Below are 17,976 nucleotides of genomic sequence, written 5' to 3'. Positions count from 1 at the left end.
AAGTCCTCCTTGACTGGGGGAGGAAAAAAAAAATAAATGTGTCATCTCAAATGCTCAAAGCAGTAGCCAAGTTTCCTTTTAATGTTCAGGAAGTTTGGCTAACACCCTCTAAATGTTTTTAGAGAACAACTCATACTTCTTTGAATACGAGGACAGATTTTCCCCAAAGTCCACAGTAAAGGTGGAGTACTCAATCATGTTGTTTTTTTTCTAGTTGCTTCTCCACTGGCTCGCTTCTGGCTGATGTTGGCAATGGTAGTGCAGAAACAAAACATGGAAGATGGATGAGGGTGACCAAACACTTACCTACTTCTTGGTATTTACAGAGCAGGAATAACATTTGGGGTCTGTTGACTCTCATAGTGAAACTCCCAACAGTGCTTTAGCTCAAGAAGCTGGGGCTGATGCTTTATGACTTCAAGGGCTGAAGTTCAAGCCCTGTCACACCAGCAAGTGACACATTAAAACAGGAAGGCCTGTACTTCAGTGGGACTTCGTTTCTTTGGTTTGCTGTGGGCTTCTTGGGAACAGGCCCTTATTCATATTGAACAGTACTCCACTGCACACAAAAACCCCACAGAAATTGGCTACCCAGCATGAGGAAAGCATCTTGAGTGTTTGTCGTGTGGAGTAACTCAGATTTTCATTCTCTTTTACACATCAGGATAACACCCCTCTGGAGAACATGTATTATTGAAACTCAATACCACGCAGACTGGTTATAACTTGAAACTTATCATCCTAGCCTTGGGCTTCAGAGAAAAAATTATTTGAGTTCTCCTGTCTTAAAAATATACATTATGAGTTTTTTAATATATTTTTTAATTAACTCTTCTTCTCCTTTCTGCTTTCACAGCTACACTAAATCATTCCAATTACAAGTTTTTTTCAATATCAAGCCAAGAAGAGGTGATTATGAAGTTTCAGAAATCATGCCTTCCTCTCAGAGTTCCAGTGCTGCTTTTGATTTGTGGACCCGAAACAGTCTGTAGCAGAGGTACAGTCCCCCTTGGAAATGCCAAACACCATGTAGCATACATGACCTTGCTTCTATAAAGTGTTCTTCAATAGCAATTTATGTTGATTTCAGTCTAGGCTGTTGTGATACCACCTGCTTCATTCCCCTCCTTCCAGTCCTTCTCTCCCAAGCCCATGTACCTGTCCATCTCATGGGCCAGCTCTGACGTTCACACAACTGTGTCAGATTGTCCAGGCAGTTAGCCTGGCTGAAAATTAATTACATCTTTCTGTTGGGTCATTTTTAGACCAGCTTGCTGAACTACACAAGTAGCATTGCCACTACAAGAAGTCAGAATTCTGTCACATCTCAGGTTTATATCAAATTAAGTTATCCTATAACTTCACAGTCACCTTTTATGTATTTCAGGAATCTATAAACCATGAATTAAAAACATTGTCCTAAAGGCTACGTTGCCATGATGGATAACACAGACCTAGCTATTTCTTCACATTAACCAAAGGATTTTTCAAAAATTATTGCTCTGACTGTCTAAAAAATCAGCGTATTGTCAGTCTCAGACTGCTGGGGATAAAAGGGCAGTAAAACCAATGCAACTTACACATTAGTAGTGAAGACACCATAGATCAGATCTTGCTCAGGAAGGTAAAATGTGCTTTGCAATTCATTATAATAGAAAGGGATTTCTCCAGCACGAGAGCAGTTCAGCCTGGCCTTCATGAAAGTTGTCCATGTGTCCTCCAGCAAAAATCTCCCTCCAATGTCATTTTTGCAAACCCTTGCCACACGAGAATACACTGTTTTCCCACAGTCATGTTCTACTGCATTCTCACGGAAGAAGAAGTAAGTGAACAAACCGATGTCGTAGGCAGCAATAAAGTTAGGCTCTGAAAAACAAACATTTGAAGAAATTTATACAGGTCAGAAATCAATCCATGCTCTCTGACTTGTTCAGTGCATTGCGCCACCATCTCCCTTTACGCAGGCTGTCAAACCTGGGACCACAGGGAGTTTGGAGTCAGCAGAAGACATAAAAACAGTAGATGGAAATAATGATACAGGGATACAGCTTTCGTTCCATTTTTTAGATCTTGGAAAGACCCTATTTTTTCCCCACTTTATTGGCAAAGCTGCTACTGATTTCAGTCAAAGCAGAGTTCAATACTTTGCATATGCATGACTATTCTCTGTACCTATACTCATTTTACAACATAAAGTCTTCCCATTGGGCTCCTTCACCTATTCACTTCTGAAGTGCACCTTATGATGTGTTAAATATGCTGTGTGCATCCGCCCAATTCCCCAGACTGCTGCACTGAAACATTCAACCTACTCTCCCAACACAATCACATCTGGCTTTTATCACAAAGCCGTTCCAGTTTCTAGGCACAAAAGATTATCTTATGTCCGTAAAACAAAACCATGCCACAGACTGACAGCATTGAAGCAAGCTCGCCTTAATTCTTTTTCTCCTAGAATTATTGTTATTATTTTCACAAGAATTGAAAAGAACCTGGAATTGGTTTTGTAGTGAATATTTTAATTGGGTATTTAACAAAGCTTTAAAGTGTATTGTCTTCTATCCCAACAGTTTCTTTGGCAAAGGGAAAAGATTGGCCAATAAATAATATTTGACTAAACAAAAAAAAACCAACCCTGTTGGTTTTATAGGGTGCTTTTACAATGTTCATTTCTGAGTAATGCTCAAAGGAAGAAGAAAAAAGGAAAGTGCAGAACTCCTTTAATGCTGCAGCCCAGGAGTGAAAAGAGAACAGAGTCATGGTGGATGGAGAGGAAGGCAGGCTGATGCTGCTGCAAAGCAGGTTTGGGAGACAGACAGTGGTGCAGAGGGGAGGACACTGCAAAGCATCTCCCATCAGACTTTCCCTTCAAATGAACAGTGAACCTTAAAGGGAGTGTTGTGATCACCAATCTGACCTTCTGTCTAACATGAACCAGAGAATTGCACCCTGTAATTCTATCATCAGATCCTGTAACTAACAGGTGAATGAGACCACATCTTTCAAAAGAGATCTGATCTTACTGGACAGATGCATGGCTTTACATCCACCACTTTCGTCAGTGACTTGTTCAAATGTCTGAAGACTGCCCCAGATGCAACCTGTACTTCTTTTCCCATTTGACATTATCTGGTTTCAGCTTTCAATCACACGGTCTTGTCATGACTTGTCTGCTAGATTAAAGAACTTTATCCTGCCAGAAATCTTCTCTTGATGTAAGTACTTCCATATCATGAACAAAACACCTTTTATCTCCTTTTCAGAAAGATAAATAAATTGAGCTCCTTAAGTCTCTCACTGTGAGGCAGGCTTTCCAAGCTTCAAATCTCTCCATGGCTCTTCTCTGAATCATCTTCAAGTTTTCTGTTTCTTGTTGAAAAGTGGCCAGAACAGGATGAAATTACTCCAGTGTCACCGATGCTGCACAAGGTTATAAATCCAAGAGTCATGTTAGTTTCTCCAGTCACAGACTAGAAACTCAGCTTCTGTTTGCCTTTCCTTAAACTCCCCTCTTCCAATGTGGCTTCCTTCTGAATTCTTCATTCATGCACAGACAAGAGGCACATATTTCTAATGAGCATATATGGGTTATGCTGCTTCTGGGTCCTCATTCACAGTCTTGCCTGATGACATCCTTCTCCTAAAACTACGGATCTTCATACTGGCTTCAATATGCCTGCAGAAGCCTAGTTCAGTCTCATTAAGATCCAGAGAGTGCACAGTGCCACTGCTTGTATCTTTGAAATCCAACAGAAAGATTCTGAATATCTCATCAAATTACCTGGGCCAAAGGGGAGAGAGGGAACACTGCAGTCTCCATCACTACAGCCAGCTCAGACAAGATGTGCTTTGCCCCAGTCAGAAGATGTGGACCCAGTGCAGGAATTAATAGTCGAAATTCTGTAGCTTGCTTGATGCAGGGTATTATCACAATGGGGTAACAGCTGCTTTTAATAGCTACAAATCCACAACAGCATGAGTTCACATGGAACATAACATGCTGCGAAATTTCTCATTTTTGGACTGATCTTGCACTGAAATGAACCATCTTCAGCTGAGTCAGTGGAAGCGGAGGGTGCTTAGCACTGCGCAGAACTGGGACAACAATATGATGCTTTAAGTTGGTTTTGATCTTCAAATCTTTGAGTGGTTTTCTTGTTAAAATGATGTATTTGGTCACCTCGCAAGACAGAGACCCATATATATGTTAAGTAGCCTGTAAGACCCACTTTCTATGTTCTAAATCAACTTCTCTGAAATACTTCCAGGCTATTTTTAAATGTCTTCTAAGCTGCATTGATTATTGCACCGGAAGCCCTTCCCCATCGTAACTCTGGATCTCAATATGAGAGCAGAGGGAAAAATTTACAAGCCTGTCAAACTGACTTTAATTCACCTCTTGCTCAGATATGACCCACATGACTTTACCATTGAGCCATTTGGAGTTGTATTGTGCTGTCCTAAGTGGGGGAACATTTCCAAGGCTGCGGTAAATAGCAGGATCCCGTCCAGAGAAATCAATTACAGTTGCAGCATAGAGTTCTCCTCGTGATGTAATCACAGCTGTCGAGTTATGCCGAGGGTCGTACGGGCATCGAGCCACTCCATTAATTCTGTCAATGATTTTGCTAAGATTTCCTACCTGTATTTAAAAGGAGAGAGGAGAGAATTTAAAGAGCATTTGGCTTTCTTACTAGTATAGAGAATTCAGTTTGCCCACAAGTACTTTTAAGCAAAACACTGATTTTAAAAAAACAGGCAGCTATGAGAATGTAACATCGGCGATGACTGTAAATTGATCTTTACATCCATCGTTTGCCAACGTAATAAGAATGTAATGTCAGCGATGACTGTAAATTGATCTTTACATCCATCGTTTGCCAACGTAAAAAGTTGTGCCTGAGCCTTACTGATCCTATTGCTTTCTAAGAGGAGTAATTCCTTGGCCAATAAAGTCTGTAGGTCCCAACCCACCCAGCATAATTGGGTGCTCCTGCTGCTAGCACAGGTTTCTAATCTTCCACAGACACCTCCTGAATGCATACTGGCATTAAAAAATACAAAATAAACATTGCTCTGGACCTGCTCCTGCTTCACTTGAAAAATAAATTTTCCATTTATTTTAAGGAAACATTTAAGTATTCAGCTCAGGAGGTACTCACAGCTAAGCTTGCTTATATTCCCCGTTTTCAGCAGTATACCCAAGGCTTACATGAGCAGCACGTTGTCCAGATCCAGCTCACCCATATCACGAGTTTTTTGCTCCCCAACTGCAGATACACCCACTGCCCAGAAGCAGCCCAAAGGGACCCAAAGAAGAAAACTAAAATAATTTCAGATCAGCTACATTTGGAACATATTCTCTGCAACCATGATACCCTGCCAAATGACTGCCCTTCCCCAGAGCACATACGCAGTCCTCTCCATCACTGTAAAAGAGGCAAAACAGACCTGTCGACTGGAACACACCGGCGAAAAGGCATTGGTACCACAGGTAAAAACCTTCTTGCCATAAACAATCAGCACTCGGACATAGTTCTGGCACTCTTCCTATAGGGACACAAGAAAGAGACAAAGGACTTTTGAAAAGGAGACTGTGGGGTTATTACATTTTAAAAAATTATCTGTATTGCAGCTGGAATACCCCTTCCTTAGCTCTAACTCAGCCTGAGGTTTGTTGCATCAAGCAGTGCGTGGCTATAGGGAGCTATGGGTCTAAGTGAATAAGCCCAGTTTATTGGTTATTTCTCTAATCATAGAACTTCACCATCCTTGGATAGGATGTTATCCATCAGGCTATACTCTGTATTAGCTACACAAGTGTCTCTCTCTGTGCTCTTCTTAGATTGAAGGAGGAATCCTCCCTCTCTCCATGATGATGCTTCTGACCTATTTTTCCCAGTAATACTGCAGCTTTGAAAACGCTACCCAGACACAAACTCTAGTGAAGGACAGTGGGTCCATCTGCATTATAATTCACACCAGTGCCAGCAGGAACTTCTCTTTAATAGATCAGGCTAGTCAGGAGAATCTCATGCTTGAACAGGCTGTTACTTCCTGCCTCCTGCAAGGACTGCGTGCTCAGGATTTTCCATGGTGGAAGGAGTTTCTTTTTCAGGCTAGGCCAGAGAGAAATATCAAATCCCCTCTTCTCAGCTGTATGACCACTTGCTGGTACAAATAGGCAACTCCCTCCACATTCCAGTCCCCAAAGGTGCGGGGCTCCTGTCATCCCATGCTGGGGTAGGGGTGGCAGCACAACGCTGGAACTGGCTTTTTTCAGAAAATCTCCTTCATGTTGTTGGAGGGAGCCACAGTATCTCCTTCTCTCCACAGTCTCACATCCAGAGACCTCTGGGCTGCAGATCAGGCTGAGAACTGCTGGGGAGTTAAGCAGTGGGGAAGGAAGAGGTCACATACAGCAGGGAGTTTCTAACAGTACACACAGGGAGAGGGAGGTGCAAGACTAGCGTGCAAAACTCCCACGGGCAGAGCAAGAGGCTCAAGACCTGCCTGCCCCAAGGTTCATCCAAACAGCCCTGACGAGAGATGTACAACAAGCCCGGCACCAGCCTGCCTGCCCTGGGCTGTGCGGCCTCCTCAGAGGACAGGATACCAGCAATGGCTAATGACTGGCACCCACAGGGTCCAAGTGATGAAAGCCTGTTATAATCTACTGTAAACAGTAAAGGAAACTTGGTAAAAAAGAAACACTTCATCTGGGTTATTCTGGCTGCTTGCTTTCCTCCCTCCAATAGATCACAATTTGCCACTAAGCTGAGTTTACAGCTGGAAACACCGCTTCTCCTTCCGTAAGTAGCAATCACTCTACGAGCTGCCCCGTCTCACAGCGCTCCACACTGTTAATCATTACCCTGAAGACTTCATTTGCAAGATTCAGCAGCGTAAAAACACTCCCTATCATCTGGAAAGGAAAAGGCTTGCTTAGCGGGATTACGTGCTACCTCCTTTCATTTGCTGTATAGAAATCAACTTGTTGAAGGGTGGCGTTTAGCTGAAACCAACCAGTGTTAGCGACAAACAAGCGACTGCATGGGCAGGATATGTGGGGATTGCTTTTGAGTGGAGGAGATCACAGGGTCTGCGCTCCAGAGCCAGCCCAGGAGCACTCACCCAGCCTGGGCAGAGCCTACAGAGTGCCACAGAACAGGTGCTGCCAGTCTTGAGTCTCAGCAGAGGCATCAGGGATCAGATACATAATACCTGGCACCGAAAAGTGAGGGCTTAAATTCATAGCTCGGTCGATTCAGTGCTTATTATTTCAGAAACAGATCAGTCATGATATCTGTGCATCAGTCTATGAAATAGGACCTTGAGAAGCACTGTCCCACCCGCTGTGTGTTGAGAACAGAGGTCTCATTGCTTTGTTTAACGAGACGAAGGGCTTGCCAGCCTCTCTGCTCTCTCCTGTCATTGTTACGTGGTGCTGTTAAGTTATTCCCTGCCCTAGAGATGTCTGCTTTTCATGAGTGGGTTAAGTAATTCTTCTTTCTGTAAAGAAGTTATTCAATCCCACATAATACTAGGACCACTATATATTTAACAGCAAAGTACAAGAAATTCTTGAAGGCATGCTATAAAAAAAAAGGTATGGGCTCCTCTCCCAACAGAGATTTGGTTTCAGAATATGATTGATTTGGCATCTAACCCAGAATGCAGCTCTGTACCAAATATCACACAATAAGAGAGTACCCATCTGCTCCCCTTCCACTTCCACCTTTCTGTGCTTTGTGCAGAGTCTGAGCATAGCTTCTGACCTAAACCAGCTAATACCATTTATGTTGCTGGACCCTTTCCTGCTGAGGTACTTCAATATATTCCTAACTAAAACCCTGTCCTGCAGAAATATTAAATCCTAATTTGCAGAATTCTCTTCTTTGCACAGAACTATATTACAGATTAACAAACTTCAATTTCTATGAAAATCTTCCCAGCTGAGAAGACAGCACACAAAAAAGAGTTTCTCTGTGAGGTCATGTGCTGGATGGTCTTCTGAAGTCTGCTGGTAGTGAGGCATCTGTTGCACACATTACTCCAAGGAACAGTAGCTGGGCTTGGAGAGCATGCTAGAAGCTGGTAAAATACTGTGTTATTTTAGCCTAATTAAGCACTGTTCTATTTGTACCCACTTAGTCCAAAGCAGAAGTTATTTATTGAATCAGAGGAGAAACCATACTGAGCAAATATATCTGCTGCTGTCTAAATCTACACCAGAATACTTAATCTATGACTTCCAGCCCATTCCCAACTGTAGTAGCAGAGAGCAGAAGAGCATGGTCAGTATGGATGAGGTGTTAGATCGGAAACACTTGACAGCTGATACTTTTGAGGGAACTGGATGCACCAAGCCCATTAATTATTTCATTTGCTTTAAGAGGCAGAAACTAGGGTGACTAGTGGATGTTTTTTACTCTGCTTAGATAATGATGCTACTAGGTGTAGGCCAGGCCATGTCCAACTGTAGCTGTTCCTGTGAATTAACTGAGTAGGTGTTTTCCCTGGACCTGCCTTACTGATAATGGTATCGGCACTCCATGCTCCTGGAGAAAGAGCAATGATAATATGTACATTTTCATACACTGGTCTGAAAGCAATTTATAAAGCTTAAAGTAATGTTCTGAAACAGATGTACATTGTCTGCCCTGTTCTCTCAGCTGGGTGAATCAAAACATGTGAGTGCTAAAGGACCTGCCATGGTGACACACTGAGTCAGAGGAGATCCTGAAGGACAGCAACAGAGGTCTAACTACCAGACCACACCTCTCTAAAGTGCCTGGCCCAAAGAGGAATACTGTGTTCACCTCGTATTTCTTATGGCTGTACGATGCACTGACAGTGATGTCAGGCTATGAAAATCTCCAACAAAGGCAAAAAAGAAACCAAACCACTTAAATGCTCCAGCTTGCAGGATTTTTCTCAAGCCACTGTCAGTGATAGTCACATTAGATCCTCTTTCTACCCTATTCTCAAAATAACTACCAAGGAACAACCTCCTCTCTATGCTCTTTAAACCATCCTGGATTTGCTCTGAAAAGTCATTCAATACACTGTTCTCTGCAACAATTCGTAGCTGAGGCAACTGGTTAGTAAAATGATCTCACAAAACCCTATAGAAAATAGGAGCTATTTAATGCAGTTTCTTCCATGTGGCTGGAAAAGTCTAGGCATGCAGGATGCAAAATTCAGATGGGCTTTAATATAGCCAGAAAATCTGGCAAGCTTGAACCCAGCTCTGTCCAGACAAGACAATATTTGGATCCTGCTCTCATATTATGGAGCAGACAGTTAAACCTGTGTGTGATCAGTCTGCAAATCTCATCACCAGAAGATATTATTTGAATTAAGAGATTAAGGATTTAAATAAAGGGGGAAGACTGGGTATTTATGTGGTTAATGAGAATAACCCAGTTATATTAGTTGGGATTACTATTAAATATATGGCAGAGCTGATAAAAACCTATGGCTCACTGCCAGAGCATTAACCATACCTCCGATTTTCCTATGAATTGCATGTTACCCACTTTCGGGTTCTTGCTCCTTCCCCAAAATTACCTGGTACTGGCCCCTTTTTGAGGTAAGGCCTTAAATTGAGCAGATATCACTTTTCTCCAGCTTGATGGCCCTTGTTTTCCAAGAAAAGAAGAGTACACAACTTCTAATGCTCAACCTTACAGGGCACAGGGTTTCACTGTCACTAAGAGAATAAAATTCATTGAAGCCCCGCCCCCCCTCCTACCCTCCCTCAGTTTAAGTCTATCCTAACTTACTTCATTTTTTGCAACAATTACTTTTAAATGTGTTTGTCTGTGAATGCTATAATGTCCGTGACTGCACCAGGACTAGGCTTCTTCCCAGCTCATAGAGAGGTCAGGCTGCTTTGAAAACACATTTCAAGCCCAAGAACCAAGAGTGGTGGCCTGTTACTCCCTTCGTTTGTGTGGACAGATTAGCAAACAGAGAGGCTGAACTCCTGCTGGCTTCAGTTTGCGATAAAATTCAAAAAGATGTTTTCAGGATGATGCGAATAAGCCAGCTGTAGGTGCTTCTGGAGTTGTTTCTTCTGTCATCTCTGAACACTGGAATTCTTAAATGTTATAAGCCCTTAGTCTCATTGTGCAGATGTATTTTTCTTTGAAAGCATAACCATATATAAGCACTATTTTAATTGGCCTTTTACTTTGAATAAACCACTCAAGCCCTGTTGTCAGAGATCTGTTTATTTTTTTTTTTTTAAGCTAACACTATTTCATCCCATACTGATACATTTTAATCATAGATTAAAGCCACAGTTACACACTGTATGAGAAAAATAGCTCTTTCAGATGTTTTGATGCCCTCAGTAAAGAAACGCAGACTCCCGGATTACAACCTGGAGTTCGGAGAATCAGCCAGTAGAACTCTGTGTTACCCCTTTAGTGACGTTTTAGAGTGCAGCAAACATCTAATTTATCTGTTGCAGTTCATCCCAATTTGTCAAAAAATAATCAAGACCTAACATGTTCTCGAGCACTGTTATTAACACACTTTCAGAGATCTATATTTATTTCTTTGGACAAACAATTCTATTAATCAGTTTAAACCAATGCCCTGACCAAGCTGTCTTTCTCCTTTGAGTGCAACAGATAGCAAAGAGAATTGCTAATAATTTTTCCAGCCAAGTTTTCTTTAATGGACTTGAATTCAGATTTGGGGGCTGATTCTGCATTGATAGCTTGGCAGAAGTGCTAGGAATGTAGGTTCAGATCTCTAGGAAAAGTTACGAAGGATGAAAAAGTATCTGTCTGCCTCCTAGTTATTTCTGTTTGGCTGGGGATTTATAAGGTGCCTGTCCTACCTGGATGCCTACTATTTGTAAATGGCATGGAGGTTACCAGCTCCACTAGATAATCAGAGGGCACATCCTCTGTGTGACAGGCTTGAAGGCGTGAAACAGCTGATTCCTCCATTAGCTCAACAACTTCTGCACCCAACCCATTTAGTTGGGCTGAAGCCTTGGGCTGTGATTTCCCTGTAGCCTTGTGTGAATCATAAGACCCCCCAGCATCAGGACAACACACAAGAAAAGGAAGACATTTTGGCAATACAGTGGGACAACCAGTAGCTGGATGCCTATCAGACATTTCTCTTAGTTCTCTCTTGCTCCAGAAGTGTTATTAGTACGTCATCTTTCTCCTGACTGCACAAAGCTCTTAGGACAGCACATAAGAGCTGCCATTTTCACAAACTGTTCCCTTTCACATTTTGAAACGTTGGTGTGCTGCTTCTGGAAACTTATCAAATAACTCTGTGCTTAGACAAGACAAAGACTGAAGTGCTCACGTTTAGAAAGCCACAACTTTCCATGTCAGGCAAAACTCCTTAGATGTGGTGGATGTGGACTGTTATGCAGAGACAAACCAATTACAAACCAGAAGCTGAGCAACTCCTAATGAAATTAAATACACCTCTTCCTCTTCTGCTCTATCCGTCACTCATTTTAACTACAACCTCTGGGTAATTTCATTTGGAAGATAGACAACAGGCAGCATAACACTGACTTTGTTCTCTGCGTTGTCTCTCAGTAACGTGGATGTTTTCCAGGGTACAATTTTAAGGTGCTGATCATAATACATTTTATAAATGCTGTAAAAATAAGAATGATTACTCGCTGAAGCTAGCACAGATCTCCAGAGACATGGCAAGTAAAGCATGCATAATTCTTTGAGAAAACCATGAGTTTTAGTTGATAGAAATAACATAAATGAAAGAGACTTTTCTGAGGTTTTTATACCACATGATATATTGTGAAGAGTTAATTTTAAAATCACGTTCAGGAATTTATACATTAATGGATTAAAATCTTGTAAATTACTGGGCTGAAAAAAGTACTCAGAGTGAAATAATTCATAAACTTGCTATTCTAACAGGGCCCCAGATGCAGTGGTACTAGCCCAATATCAACATTTTTCTTAACAAACATTTGTGGATAACCCAAAGCTTACAAAAATAGTAATGACCAGTGAGCCAGCACCTCACTACATATATAGTGATACATGCTAGAATGGTTGGTGAGATGGACCCAACAAACAAAATACATTTTTGTAAGATACTATGCTTAAAGAGCAAGGAACAAAAGGGCTCTATGTATAGACTGGGAGATTACATCCCAAGACTAGCAACTTTTAAAAAGATTTAGTGATCACAGTGGCTAGGCAATTCTGCATGATCACCTATGGCAGAAGAGCTTATGAAACTGCCACGTATATGAACAGAGGAGGGTGAATAAGAGGTGGAAGACTGTTTTAATCACACTCAGGCATTAGAGAGATTGACAAGGGAATACAGATGAAAAATTGGTATGTGCAGAAAACAGACAAAAAATATTCAAGGACAGTAGAAAAATGACTTAGAGAAAGAGGCTTGGGGAACTCAGCTTTTTGCTTTATCAAAAAGGCTAAGTACTGATTTGACAAGAGCACGTAAGTGCCTTTGTAAAAAAATACATGTTGGTAACTAAAGGGCTCCTTAATCTAGCAGAGAAGGGCAAAATGAGACCCAGACACTTAAAGCTGAAGCCAGATCTAAAGAGGAAATAAAGTACATGTTGCTAACAGGGAAGGTGATGTGACATTAGAACAAGCCAGCAATGCACACAGTTGCCCCATGTGCTTCAGTCCAAAACTTTTTGCCCTCCTTAAAAACTTGCAGCAGCCCAGCACAAGTTACTGAGCTCAGTTTAGGAACAAGCAGGCGAAGTTTGTGGCCAGAGCAATACAAAGTTTTAGAAGAAATGGTACCTCCTTCTAACCTTAAATCTGGGACCCAGATTTCTCATGTCCCTTTTCTCTGGCCAATAGGTACTCTGATGTGGAGTAACCATCATGCCATAATAATCATACTTCTGTGATATGCATTTTTTGGCTTTTATTTTTGCACTTATTTTCCTTCTGATAAATTTCTAAGTATTTTAGGAAGAGATTTTTCTAAGCATCAGGAAGGATCTGACTTAGATATTTAACAGGCATAAGAATGAAGGGGAAAAAAGGCATTTTAGTACACTAGGTGGCTTTGAAATCCTCACCCTAAAATATATATCTTATTAAATAGGCAAAGAAAATGTACCAGTCATATAACTTACAGAAACTACACTGTGAATTAATGTGAGAGCCAAAGGTCCTCCTTACTTCTAGCCTCTCTCACCGCATATCTAAGTGCCTGACAATACATAACGTATTTATCATAAAATCATCTGTGCTAAGTAGAAAACTGCCATTAGTCAAGTTTTGACAAAGCAGGGCCGGGACAAACAGAGCTCTGCATCTTGTACCACCATTGCACAGCAGAATCAGAAATGTTCACATTAGTGTTGCCCTCACTTGCTACATTTACCCAGCCAAGGGCAGAGATGCTGGGTCAGAGCTGGACTTAGCTGGAGTAGAGCACTTCACCAGCTGGCTAGGATAAACTCATTATTTTTGGAGCTAGCACCAAGTCATTTCTCTGCAGTTTGAGAAACAATGAATGTGTATACTCGCTCCAAGAGGGACTCAGCCATGGACACACAGGTCAGAGTAGATACGGTCTTTGGAGACCTGAATTTACTTAGCTACTGCAGAATCCTTCCACCTTTGCTTGAAGCTACAAGTCTCCTTGTCAGACTCCTAGTCAACACCTCTGTTTGCCATTAATTGTACATCAAAAAGTGTCTAACAATCTGCTTAATTATTGTTCCTCAGAACTTCACATCCATGGCCACTGAACCCACCAAACAATTTCAAGCTCTGGATCACAATCAGTATAAACTCAGATGTTCAGAGAATTATCCTCACGAAATTTTTGGCAAACTCTTTGCAGTGTGAGAAGGCAGCAACAGTGAAGATACTCAGATCATCACTTTCTTTTGGCATGACAATAAAAAAGATAAAGTGAAATTATGCTAGAATTTGTTCAGTCAAATTCATGGCTTTATCCAAGGGTTGACAAAATAATTCTGGGTTATAAATTAAAATTTTTTATGAACAATAGGATACAATTTAAATCTCACAAACTTTACAATGAAAGAAAAGAAGAAAATCCTCTCTTTACATTTTTTAAAGTACAAAGACTACACACTTAAAAATTCCTCATATCTTGAGGTTTGGAGTTTTTTAGTTTTGCCCAACTTCTATTGGGCTCTTCTTCTCATGGCTGGCCATGTTTGGTGTTCATCTAGCCCAAGCCATTTTGCCTCCATGGTGTTTTCCTGCATAACATAGATCCTACATGAAACTCTTAACAGATGATCTAGGATACTCATACTCTTGTTCTCCACAGCTGCACGAAGCAAATTTTTGCTTATCTGGCAAAATTCAAGCTATCTTTTTTGTTTATGATATAAAATTAACATAGCCAATGGAAGATCATATAGTCCTGCATTTAAAGCACTGAACTCAAACTTGGCAGCACTCCAGCATTTTAGGCCAGCCACACAATCACTCTCTGCTTGACTGTCCATGTCTAAGCAAAGATTGTGCTTATCCTCTCTTATCCTTTGTCCAACTCCTTTGGTTTAGACTGAGAACTCTTTGCAGTGTAGTATTAAGGACAACAGGACACCCTCTCAGTTAAGGCGTGAAGATTTTTGAACAGTACCAACATCACATCTGAAAAATCAAAATATTGCCTGCTTTTAGGTAGATGGCTTTGATTCAGCGTCTCCGAAGAGGTGCAGAAAGGACATGTGTTTGGATCAGAAGTGTCTGCAAACTCCAAACTTCCGGGACAGCAATGTGTCAGTTCAAGCAATTCTTACTTTAAACTGCAGTTTAGCAGACTGCACCTGCCGCCAAAGGGGATCTGTGATATTCCACCTGAACAGACTGCAGTGTACTATCAGATGCAATTCTCACATTCAAATCAATTATACAAAGATGAACTCTAACTTCAAACAAGCACTGAAGCCCACATGGCCAAATGCCAGCAGTTCACTGCTGAGTACCTAGACTAAGCCAGCCTGCCCAGCCTCAGAGCCCAGTACAAGATGTTACCCCTGGCTTGCCACCACTCTGCTCCTTGGTGTGTCACAAATTGTGTCCTCTCCAGCAGTGAAATCACCTTTAGATTTCATGCAGAGCAAATCTAACAACTTGAACAGGGGGTCTTTGAAATGGCTTGCTCGGTGGTGCTTATACACTTGTGGTGGTAGATCTAAACCACTGCAAATTTACAAGCTCAAGCTGGTGTCAGATGCTCCCTGTGCGGATTTCACACTATGCAAATAAATTTACTCATAGCATCATTGTAGCAAAGCAAAACTTACCTCTGTTTTCCCTTTACTTTGACAGGACCTCCTGGTGTCTTCGTCTGAACCCCATGCTGTTGCCTGAGAAACCAAAATGCACAAGTCACATGACAATGCCACCAACCACCATGTCTGGAGACTCCCAAAACAAGAGCAAGTATCTCCAGCCAATTTACACAGCCCAATATAAAAGCAGCATTGTGACGGTAAACATGTATCTCTCTCCCACTGTGCTCACAGTGCACACAATGATAAATAGATGAGAAGTCCAGAGGCAGAAGCAACTGGAATGTTAACAGAGGACAGACTTTAATTTACATGTAAATGCAACTTCTGATCATCATTCAACTGGAAGGTCCAAGACACAAGCCCCACACATCGAGCCATCACCTTATTTTCAAAGAGGACAGTGCTGCATAAAACAACCAGCCTTCATCACCAAAATGAAAACCTTCCCTACAGCAAAGTCCAGTAGTTCTGCACAAACCTCCTGGTCTCGTTAAATTTACCTACAAGATTATCACCTAAGTAATCCTGCAGTGAAGTGAGCTGGATAAAACAACAAATGGGAGCTGACAGGAGAAACCTGGAGAGACAGGAAGCAGGGAGAAAGGTTGGACAGTGATTTGTGATGCCAGACAAGTGGGGTCAGATCCTCAGGTGGAGTAAAACGCATTAGGGCCAAGGGCACTATTGACTGGGGGCTGAGAGCATGTGGGATACCCAGTTGGCTCTGAATGACTACTTCGGAGCAAAGAGGCCCCTTCCTTTTCAAGAAAAGTCAAGACCAGCAAAGCTGCATTAGAGAGAACTTTTAGATTTAAAATATTCAGCAACATACCCAACCATTCAGTGCCCTCTGCAATTTCCCTCCCTTCAGCGCTTTTTAAAAATAGTCCTAACAAATTCAAGCAGGTATTGTTAGCTGGAGGTGAAAATACATATAAACATCCACACTATACATAATACATCATTCTGAGTACAAGAAAAATAGCTCTGTTACACAGGGAAAGGGCAGGCTCACAAAGTTCAGATACAGATCCAAAGCTCCCCTAAAAGAGCCAGGACTTCTCTTTTTTCCCCAGTCCATTACCAACGCAGGAAATGGCTTCAAAGTTCGGTCCGGATCTGAACTCTTCTTGAACCTTCTCACTGCAGCCAATATATTTTTTAAAACTCTAGGCTTCCATAGAAATTGTCCCCTTGACACATGATAAATCCTGTTTTTTGTAGGAGAAAGATGGCAGACCAGTAAGAAGAGAGGATCAGTTTTCCCACCCTCAGCTCAGGTCCATCAAGACAGTTCCTCAGAACCACAAGAAATACCAACATCCAGTAAATGCATTTATACACAACATTCATGGAGGGGATATTTCTACCTCATCAAAAAAAAAAAAAAAAAAAAAAAAAAAAAAAAAAAAAAAAAAGGTGTCTTCTCCATTAGCTGAGCTTTCAGCTCAGTTTGGCTTGAATTAAGACTTTATGAGAAGAGAAGAACACAAGTCTTTCCCCAGGAGTTGCTTGGAAAATGCCTCCCATATACTGCAGTCCAATCCAGGCTGAAGGTCAAAAGCCTGTGCCTCAGAAGTGTTTTTGTGAGATCTGGGATAAGTCCCTGCTGGAAAAGATCATTTAGCCATATCCTGAGAGGGGATATGTCACTGGATGAGAGAGCTCACATTGGTAAGCCATCACAGGAGAGCAAGGAATTTTGACTGGTGGCTCCCAGGAGCCCTTGACATCTGCAAAACAACTGCGCAGCAGCATTTTGATCTCCAGTCCCAAGTCCAGCCCATCATCTAACCACAGTATCCCTGTACCTTGGGCCAACTTTTGACAACCTTAATATATAAAAAAAAAAAACCATCCGGAAAAGAGAGCACTTATTAGGTGGCTCTTCTTCCCATTTCAAAAACAGAGACAGAACACCCTCCATTATCAGCCCAGTTTACCTTAACAATGCTTGACAGGGAGAACTGAAAACAAAAAGCATTGGTTACTTCAGAAATCAATGCTGCTTCTCTGCAAATACTCTGGGTCTTCTGGGATTGCAGCAACGCAACAGAATAATTTGGCCTCCTAGGGGACACCTACCTCTTCCTGCCAGACACCTGCACCCCAGAGCTTTGAGGCACGTTGCAATCACCACTCAGCTCTGTTCTCGGTGCCTAAACCTTTTTTTTTTTTTTTAGGCAACACTGCCCTTCAGCTTTCTGAAGCACTACCTTGATGAGTCTAGTGATAACAGAAGTTCTTGGTGATGGCCCAAATTATAGGAACATGTTGTTTGTAACTGCACCATTAGTCAGGGTGCACTTCATTAGAGCTAAGAGGATAATTAAGCAATATAGCAATCTAGAGCATGTTTTACAAGTCCCACACATGTCTTTAGTGGGACAGGGAGGAGCTAGTTTGAGGGCTGAGTAACTCCAATGACCTCTAGTGACTCAAAGAAAATATTCATGACCCTGCAAAGCAGAACATCTTGTCAATAATAAAAATATAATTGCAAAGCCAAGGAGCTAATGTGTGTTTAAATAATTGTACTGCAAGGTATGAATATGCACCAGTTAGCTGGCCTACAGCCTAGACAAGTCCTTCTGCTGGGCTCCCAGGAGCCCACACACATCTGTGGTCATGACCTTTGAGTTGGACCTGGTAAGAGGTCCTCGGCAGGCTCAGACCTCTGAGCTTGG

The 17,976-nt window shown here is 41.7% G+C and overlaps 1 protein-coding gene across 9 annotated transcripts in view; it reads right to left on the bottom strand.

Moving 5' to 3' along the window:
* The window catches only part of SEMA5B (semaphorin 5B), a 270,332-nt gene that overhangs the window by 64,060 nt on the left and 188,296 nt on the right, over positions 1-17,976 (bottom strand). For all 9 annotated transcript variants that reach the window (XM_042784212.1, XM_033003412.2, XM_033003408.2 and 6 more), the window contains 4 exons: positions 15,299-15,361; positions 5,452-5,550; positions 4,429-4,642; positions 1,581-1,866 (listed from right to left, as the gene is read on the bottom strand). In XM_042784212.1, coding sequence (XP_042640146.1) covers positions 1,581-1,866; positions 4,429-4,642; positions 5,452-5,550; positions 15,299-15,361 — 662 coding nt within the window. The remainder of the gene's footprint in view (positions 1-1,580; positions 1,867-4,428; positions 4,643-5,451; positions 5,551-15,298; positions 15,362-17,976) is intronic.

The sequence above is a fragment of the Tyto alba genome, unplaced genomic scaffold (assembly GCF_018691265.1).
Source record: "Tyto alba isolate M040663 unplaced genomic scaffold, T.alba_DEE_v4.0 Super-Scaffold_7, whole genome shotgun sequence".
NCBI lineage: Eukaryota > Metazoa > Chordata > Aves > Strigiformes > Tytonidae > Tyto > Tyto alba.
This window is presented reverse-complemented; position numbering and strand designations above follow the sequence as displayed.